A 9,641-nucleotide genomic window follows, 5' to 3' on the forward strand; every position below is an offset into this window, starting at 1 on the left:
ATATATTGTTAGCTATGGTAAATGGTATTAATTTCCTTTTCAGCAATCTCTTTGCTGGTGTAGAGGAATCCAGTTGATATTTGTATGTTGATCTTGTATCCTGCCATAATGCTCAATCTCTTAATTAGTTCCAGTAGTTTTCTTGCTGAGTCTCTTGGGTTCTCTATTTATAGGGTCATATCATCAGCAATTAGGGATAGTTTGACTTCTTCCTTAACCGATTTGGATGCTTTTGATTCCCTTGTATGACCTTATTGCCCTGCCTAGGACTGCCAATACACTGTTAAAATAGAAGTGGTGGTGGAGGGCATCCTTGTCTGCTTCCCATTCACAAGGGGAATGGTTTCAGTCTCTCTTTATTGAGAATAATGTTGGGTGTTGGTTTTGCATATATTCCCTTTATTATATTGAGGAATTTCCCTTCTGTTTCTATTTTTTTCTGAAAGATTTTTTTTTTTTTTAAGGTATGGGCATTGGATATTATCAAATGCCTTTTCTGCATCAGTTGATATGATCATGTGGTTCTTTTCCTTTGTTTTATTAATGTGATGGATGACATCGATTGTTTTTTTAATGTTGAACCATCATCCTTGCATACCACTTGGTTATAATGTATTATTATCATTATTTTTTAATATATTGATGGAGAATCTTGGCTAAGATTTTGTTGAAGATTTTTGCATCTATACTCATGAGGGATATTGGTCTGTGGTTTTCCTTTTTAGTGATGTCTTTGCCTGAATTTCGTATCAAGGTTATGCTTGCTTCATAGAATGATTTTGGGAGGATTAGATCCTTTTCTATGTTCTGGAATACTTTCAGTAGAAATAGTGTCAGTTCTTTTCTGAAAGTTTGATAGAATTCTCCTCCTGTAAAACCATCTGGGCCAGGACTTTTTTTTTTTGGTAATTGTTTTATGACCTGTTCAGTTTCTTCTTTTGTTATGTTGTTGTTATGTGCCATCGAGTCAGACCCGACTCATAGCGATCCCTCCTCGGGTTGCTAAGGCAGTATCACTACGGAAGTAGATTGCCTAACCTTCCTTCAGAGGAGTGGCTGGTGGATTTGAACCACCAGCGTTCTGGTTAGCAGTCAAGTGCCTTAGGCACTATAATTTTCTACCTCAGTCTGTGTTAGTTTAGGTAAGTAGTTTGTTTCTAGAAATCTGTCCATTTTTTCTAGATTTTCAAATTTGTTGAAGTACAGTTCTTCATAGTATCCTGATATTATCCTTTTCATTTCAGTTGGTTCTGTTGTGATGTCACCCAATTTGTTTCTTATTTGTTTAATTTGTATTCTCCCCCTCTTTCCTTTGTTAAATTTGCTAGTGTTTTTTTCAATTTTATTAATCTTTAAAAAAAAACCAACTTCTAATCTTGTTGTTTTTTTCTATTATCTTTCTATTTCCTGTTTCATTGCTTTCTGCTCAAATCTTTATTATTTCTTTCTTTGGGTGACTGTAGTCTTCTTCTTCTTCTTCTTCTTCTTTTTTTTTTTTTTTTCTTTGCTGCACTTTTTCTAATTTTTGGAGATGTTGGGTTGAGGTGTTGATTTTGGCTCTTTCTTCTTTTTTGATATGTGTACTTATTGTTATAAATTGGCCCCTGATGATGCTTTTGCTGTGTCCCAAAGATTTTGGTATGTTGTGTTTTCATTCTTGTTTGATTCAAGGAAGTTTTTAATTTTATTTTTTATTTCTTCTATTACCCAGTCGTTATTAAGGAGGATGCTATTCAGTTTACCTGTGTTTGCTCATTTTCCACTGACCTTCCTATTGTTGATTTCTAATTTTGTATCATTGTGAACTGAGAAGATGCTTTGTAATATTTCATTGCTTTTAAGTTTATTAAGGCTTGCTTTGAGGCCTAACCTAACATGTGGTGTACTCTGGAGAATATTCCACATACACTGGAAAAGAATGTATATTATGTTGTTGTTGGGTAAAGTGCTCTGTAGACCTCTATAAGTTCAAGGTGGTGGATTGTATTGTTTAACTCTTCTGTGGCTCTGTTGAGTTTCTTTCCAGTTCTATCTTTCATTGAAAGTGGTGTATTAAAGTCTCTGATTATGACTGTGGATTCATCTGTTTGTCTTTCCAATTCTGTTAAAGTCCCATTTATGTATTTTGGTGCTCTTTCATTGGATGCATAGGTATTTACTATGGTTATGTCCTCTTGTTCAATTGATCCTTTAATGATTATATAATGTCCTTCCTTGTCTCTTATGGTGGTTTTTGTCTTAAAGTCAATTTTATCAGTAATTAATATTGGCACTCCTGCTCATTTTGATTCCCATTTGCTTGAAATATCTTCTACCAGCCTTTGATTTTTAGTCTATTTTAGTGTTTGTCTAAGGTGTATCTTTGTAGACAGCATACTGATGGATTATGTTTTCTCACCAAATCTTCAACTCTCTGTCTCTTGAGTGGTGCATTTAATCCATCTATGTTCAGTGTAATTATTAACAAGTATGAATTTGTTGCTGTAATTTTGTTATTTTTTTCATTATGTTGCTGATTTTTTTGTTCCATATAGTTTTTTGTGCTGAGCTCATTTTGTTTATGAATTGTGTTATCATTTCCTTCAGTGCTAGTGTTTCAGTATTTGCTAAATATTTCCTTCTTTTTTATTTTAATGGCAGTTTTATAATTTTTCTTTGTGATTTATAGTTTTCTTCCCAAGTTTAGAACAGTCCATTCTATCTTCCAATTATCATGACTTTCTCACCATTTAGAAATTCTGTAACTAAACTATTTTTTTCCTCTTTTTGGTTTGTAGTTGTCCTCCTTTGCCTACTGATGTCTCTGGTTCCCTGTTATGTAAGTTTATTTTACTTTGGATAGTTACATAACTGGATTGGTTTCTGGGTTATGTCATCATGTGTATTAGTGGTTGGTTGTTGCTTGCTGTTGTTGGTTCTCTGTCCAAAGGACTCCCTGTAGCATCTCTTATAAGGTTGGTCTGATGTTAACAAATTCCCTTAATTTCTGCTTATCTGGAAATGTCCTCATTTCACCATCATATTTCAGGGACAATTTTGCTGGGTATATAATTCTTTGTTGGAAATTATTTTCCTTTAGGGCTTTATATGTACCATCCCTTTGCCTTCTTGCCTATTGATAAATGGTTTCTATCAAGAAATCAGAGTTCAATCTTATTGGTTGCCTTATTGTAGGTAACTTTTCATTTTCCCATGCTGCTTTCAGGATTCTTTCTTTGTCTTTGGTTTTGCTGAGTTTGGTGATATGTCTTGGTGATTTTCTTTTGGGGTCTATCTTGTTTGTGGTTCGTTTGCTTTCATGAATGCATACATTCTCATTATTTTTCATCATATAAGGGAAAATCTCTTTCAACAAATCTTTGACAATTTTCTCCGTGTCTTTGTTTGTTTCTTCCTCTTCTGGAATTCTGATTACACATAGATTATTCCTTTTGATGGTATCCCACATGAACCTTAGGCTTTCTTCATTTTGTTTTGTCCTTTTTCCTGATTGTTTGCTTTCCGAAGATGTATTGAGGTATTTGCCTTCAATCTCACTAATTCTGTCTTGAATTGATTCAATTCTACTCCTTTGCTCATTCAATAAGTTATCTATTTCTGAAAATATAATAGTATATTTGTATGAAAATAATAGTATTAATCTTCTGGATTTCTATCTTTAGATTTTGTGTCATATCTAAATTTTCATTTATTTTGTCATTTTGTTCTTGTATTGTCTTCTGAAATTGTTTTGGAGTTTTGTTTATGTTTTTCTTAATTTTATCAGTGTTTCCCTTGATTTGTCTCTCAATCTGTTGAAGGTCCCTAAATATAATTCTTTTGAAGTCCTTATCAGAGATCTCCAAACCTGATTCTACCTCAAGGATATGTCCTGGTCCCTTGTTTCTACTGCTTTATTTTGCTTCTTTGTGTGGACTGTGATGCTCCACTCTGAGTCAATGTGATGTTTCTGTATTTTTATTTAGTTAGTGATTGTATATTGGAGTGATTCACCCAAGATTTTAATTTTCTTTTTGGATGTATCTAAGTAAGCAGGATATTGTGCTTCTCTATTTGCTCATTGGTACCACTTGTGCACTTACCACCTGTCCCCTGGTGGGTGTGATAGAGAATGAGAGTAGGTGCACAGATAGATATCTGTTAGCTGTTTGTGAAAAAGTTAAGGGTGAGTCAGGCTTATATTGGCTGCCATGTATTGTTGGCCAGTTGGTGCAGAAGCAAGTGTTGCCTCTCATTTGGTCAGTAGGGCTGTGGGTAGTACAAGTATGCTTGGGTTGTATGGGCAGTTACTGTCTCCCACTCATTTAGACAAAAGCAACAATGAAAAAAAAAATCACCAAAAAATTAAAATCAAGAGGATAAAACACACACACCACATAAACACAGAACAGTCACCAAAAAGAGAAAAAAAAAGAAGAAAGGAAGTAAATGAAATGCAATATTTATATAAATACTTTTAAAAGAGAAAAGAAATATAAATAGAAAAGGAGGAAATCAAAACAAAACAAAAAAGACAACCCACAATATCTGAGAAGGGGGAATAAGAGAAAAGAGCTAGAATAAGAGAATAATGAAGAATAAAATGGGAAAAATGCAAAAAGAAAAAAAAGTGATAAGAAGAATCAAAAGAAAGAAAAAATGGGAATCAGGAAAGGGAAGAGAATAAAAGTCAATAACTAGAAACTGGGAAGGGAAAAATAAAGAATAAAATTAAAAAGGAAGAGAAAAAAAAAAAGAAAATACTTTAAAACAAACCAACCAACAAACAAAGACAAAACAAAAAAATCTGTGGGAGGTGGGGGCAGGGCACCCAGGCTCTGTCAGAGCACACAGACAGATGGAAGTCCTTCTGGCTTTGAAAGTGGGTGGAGGTGAGGGATGGACACACTTCCTTCACCAAGAAGATGTGGGGTTGTTCTAGTTACCTAGTATCACTCTGACAAGAATGTACCACAAATGGGATGGTCTTGACAAACAAGAGTTTATTCTGTTACAGTTTTGAGGCTTTAAGTCCAAGTTCAAAGTGCTAGGCTCTAGGGTCTGGGTGAAAGCCCCTCAGCCTTGGGCTTCAGCTCTGCCTCCAGCTCTTGGCCCACTGAAGCTAGAGGCTTTTCTTCACTCAGACAGCTGCTGGCTGCTGAGGCTGACAAGCCCAAGGCTGACAAATAAAAAGGCACAGTCCCGATGTTACCAAACCACACAACAGGCCATTAATTCAGGTTCATTGTAAGTACCAAGGTCAGAAGAGCATGGCAGGCTGCTGAACAACACAGCTACATACAGGGTCCAAGCATGCCATATGCTAGAGACTGTTCCCCAAGGCTTCAGTTTATACAGAGGAAGCAGACCACACTCCCTAAGGCAGCTACTCAGCTGCTTGTGGTAGATCCCATTATGGAGTTGATTGCCAGCCTCATCATGGGGAATAACTACCTCCAGCTGCCCAGCCACTCAACTAGGCCCAGCCAAGCTGACACACAAACAACCCCCAAAGGGGTATAAGAGTAACAAGGGGAATATCACACAATTCCAGTCTCAGCTTCTGGCATGTTTTGCAGTTCTTAGCAAGTGGAGCCTAATCTTAAATTCCTGAAATCTGAATGAGAACACTGTTGCTTTAACTATCCTAGAATGTTTACCATTTGTAACAATTCAAAATGGCTGCACCCTCCAGTCAGTCCAAAGTTGATAGCTCAGTTGGTCTCCTTTGCTATTTCCCTTTTCAGTCATCAGGTTCATGCAGTCGTTCATGAGGCCCTTGGTGAACAGGACTGATGTTTCAATTGATTCTCAGGTTCTATCACCACTTAGAAATATTCAAACTGTCCTTGTCATCAGGATAGCTGACAGGCTACAGCTCTGTCTGTCTCCTTATTCACTGTTTTCATATAGGTTCTTCTACTAGTTGGTGTTTAATCCACTTTCATATACTTCCTTTCAAAGCTCAGGGCTCCAAGATTATTTTCTGTATCTCTGTCAATTGGTTTTTCTTTTCTTTGCTGAAGAGGGTCTGTGTAGCTTGTCTGCCTATTCCACCTTCTTACTGTAAGTCCTCTAATTTGTTTTAAGCAATAACTCTCTAGTCCCTTTCTCCCATCCCCTGATAACCATTAATAAACTTTTGTCTCTATTCATTTCCCTATTCTATATATTTCCTATAAGTGGGACCATGCATATATGTCCTTTTGTGTTTGGTCTATTTCACTCAGCATAATGTCTTCAAGGTTCATCCATGTCATAGCATACATCAGAACCTCATTTCTTTTTTTGGATATGTAACATTCCATTGTGTTGATATACACATTTTGTTTTACAACTGTGTAGTCATGGACAATTAATCTATTTCCACATTTGAGTATTGTGAATCATGCTGCAGTGAACTTTTGTGTATGTGTAACTGTTGGAGTCCCTGCTTTTAAGTGTTTTGGATATATTCCTAGGAATTAAACATAATTCTATACTTAATTTTTTTTTTTAGCACCTATCACACTTTTCCACAGTAACTACACTATTTAACATTCCCACTGACAGTGAATGGGAGTTCTAACTTCTCTACATGCTTGCCAACATGAGTTAATTTCTGTTTTTTCGGATAATAAGTGTCTTAGTTATCTTTTTTTTTAAATATTATTATTGTGATTTGGGTGAAAGTTTACAAAGCAAATTCACTTTCCATACAGCAGTTCACACACATGTTGCCTCATGACATTGACTACAATTTAACCCAATGCAACAACTTCCCTCTCATTTCCTCCTGATAGTTACCTCTTCCTTGTGTCCATCCTTCCATGCACGCCTTCCCCCTGAACTGTCTCACTGTGCAAAAACAGCCCTTCTTTCTCCCATGATTTTTCTCTCCAGTGAGTGTATCTACCTCAGGTACATGTTCAACTGTCTTTTGTTTGGCTGGAAGCGACAGGTATGGGTTCAATTCCAGACCTGAAGGGCAGCTAGGGACCATAGTCTCAGTGGTTCCACCAGGCTCTATCAGACCAGCAAACCTGGTCCCCCCACACCTTTTTTTTTTTTTTTTTCCAAATGATTTGAGTTCTGTTCCATATGTTCTCCCTCTCCATCCAGGTTCTCCTACATAGAGTCCCCTCCAAGTGGTTGACAGTGGTAGCTAGGCACCATCTAGTTCTTCTGATCTCATAGTCATATAGGCTGAGATCGCATGGTATACCATTCACTAGGACTAATTCTTTCCATGAGTCTTTGGTTTTCTTCATTCTTCTTTGCTCCGGATGAGGGGAGACCCATCGTTGCATCTAGATGGCTGCTTGCAAGTTTTGAAGATTCCAGTTGCTGCTCACCAAAGTAGGAAGTGGAACAATTTTTTGTGTAGTATGTTATGCCAATTGAGCTTGATGTCCCCTGTGACTATGATCCCAAACCCACAGATTCAACTATTCAGTCCCTCTGGGTAGCTGACTGTGACCAAGAAGTGAATACAACCTTGTCCCTTGTCAGCTCTACTATACCCCTGGGAATTCTTACAGAATATACATATACACTTGTAGAACCATTGTCTGCCAAGCCTATACATGGTCTAGGGTACACTCCCTACTGGAGACATACATAACTATTTCATCCTGTCCACCATCTGTCCACCCATATACCCATACTTGCCTTCACTGACAAAGCAGTACTGTATGTACAAAAGGGTTCATCTTTGTTTTCTGCACCTCTCATGTCCCTTTCTGTCTTCCTCTCCCTCAGTGTTACCATGTTGATCATTCACATTTGGTATATTGCCCTTCTCTTCACCCAAATCAATACTTATCTATACCTATCTAACAGTGTTTCCTCCCCTTCTCTCCCACCCCTGGTAACCAACAAAGAAAATTTCCTTCCATATATAAACTGTTCCTTGCAGAATATAATATTTGTCCTTCTGTGATTGACTTTTTTCACTCAACATAATGTCCTCCAAGTTCATCCACGTTATGTGGTGTTTTGCAGATCCTACATTATTCTTTAGGGTTGCATAGTATTCCATCATGTGTATGTACCAGAGTTTGGTTATCCATTCCTCAGTTGATGGACACCTAGGTTGTTTCCAACTTTTTGCTATTGTAAATAGTGCTGTGATGAAAATGTGTGTGTGTATGTCTGTTCTTGTCATGGCTCTCACTTCTTTAGGATATATATAAAGTAATGGAATGGCTATTTCCAACATTTTAAGGAATTGCCATACTGCTTTCCACAGTGGTTGTACCATTTTACAGTCCTACCAGTAGTGTACGAGAGTCTCAATCTCTCATTTCCTTGCCAGCATTTGTTATTTTCTGTCTTGTTCAACTTTGCTGCTAGTCCTGGGGCAAGATGGTATCTCATTGTTGTTTTGATTTGCATCTCTCTAATGGCTAATGATCATGAGCATTTCTCCACGTTTGTTGGCTGCCTAAATATCCTCCTTGGTGAAGTGTCTATTCATGTTTTCTGCCCATTTTTTGATTGTATTATTTGTCTTTTTATTACTGAGGTGCTGGAGTTTTCTATAAACTCTAGAGATAAGTCCCTTATCAGATATGTCACTGCCAATATTCTTTCCCAATCTGTAGGTTCTCTTTTGACTCTTTTGGAGAAGTTTTTGGAAGCATATAAAAATTTAATTTTTGAAAGTTTCCAATCATCTAGTTTCTCTTCTGCTGTCTGTGCATTTTGGGTTATGCTTGATAGTCTACTTATGCCATATATTGTTGTTCTTGTTGTTATGTGCCGTGGAATTGGACTTGACTCATAGCGACCCCTCCTTGGGTTTCTGAGGCAGTATCACTACGGAAGTAGATTGCCCAACCTTCCTTCCAACGAGTGGCTGGTGGGTTTGAACCACCAGCCTTCTGGTTAGCAGTCAAGTGCCTTAGGCACTATGCTACCAGAGCCCCTAAATTTGCCCCTAGTTTTTCCTTGAGGAACTTTATAGTTTTAGGTTTCAAATTTAAGTCTGATCCATCTGGAGTTCGTTTTTGTGTATGGTGTGAGGTACAGATCTTGTTTCATTTTTATGCAAATGGATACCCAGTTTTGCCAGCACCATTTATTAAACAAACATTCTCTTCTTCATTTAATGAATTTTGACCCTTTGTCAAATATCAACTGACCATAGGCTGATGAATCTATTTCTGGGTTCTCAATTCTATTCCATTGATTTATGTGTCTGCCATTGTACAAATACCAGGCAGTTTTGACTACTGTGGCTGTATAGTAGGTTTTGAGATCTAGCAGTGTGAGACCTACTACTTGGTTCTTTTTCTTCAATGTTGCTTGTCTTATCTGGGGTCCCTTTCCTTTCTGTATATAGTTAGTGATTGTTTTTTCCATATCCTTAAAAAATATTCATGGGATCTGGTTTGGGATTGCATTGAATGTATAGATTGCTTTGGGTAGAATTTATATTTTCACAATGTTCAGTCTTCCTATGCATGAGCATGGTATGTTCTTCCTTTTATGTAGAGTTTTTATGATTTCTTCAAGTAGTTTTTTATAGTTTTCTTTGTATAGGTCTTTTGTATCCCTGGTAAGATTTATTCCCAGGTATTTTATTTATTTTTTGGTGGTTGTTGTTGTTGTTATGTGCCGTCGAGTCGGCCCTGACTCATAGCGACCCCTCCTTGGGTTTCCAAGGCAGTATCACTACG

General features: G+C 37.1%; 1 protein-coding gene across 1 annotated transcript in view; it reads left to right on the forward strand.

Moving 5' to 3' along the window:
- Positions 1-9,641, forward strand: part of ABCA13 (ATP binding cassette subfamily A member 13) — an 888,443-nt gene that overhangs the window by 50,160 nt on the left and 828,642 nt on the right. The window contains 1 exon segment of the mRNA XM_007944147.1: positions 1,138-1,146. Within this exon segment, the coding sequence (XP_007942338.1) occupies positions 1,138-1,146 (9 nt within the window).

This window comes from Orycteropus afer, unplaced genomic scaffold, assembly GCF_000298275.1.
Source record: "Orycteropus afer afer isolate SDZICR_OR568_19922 unplaced genomic scaffold, OryAfe1.0 scaffold00121, whole genome shotgun sequence".
Lineage (NCBI taxonomy): Eukaryota > Metazoa > Chordata > Mammalia > Tubulidentata > Orycteropodidae > Orycteropus > Orycteropus afer.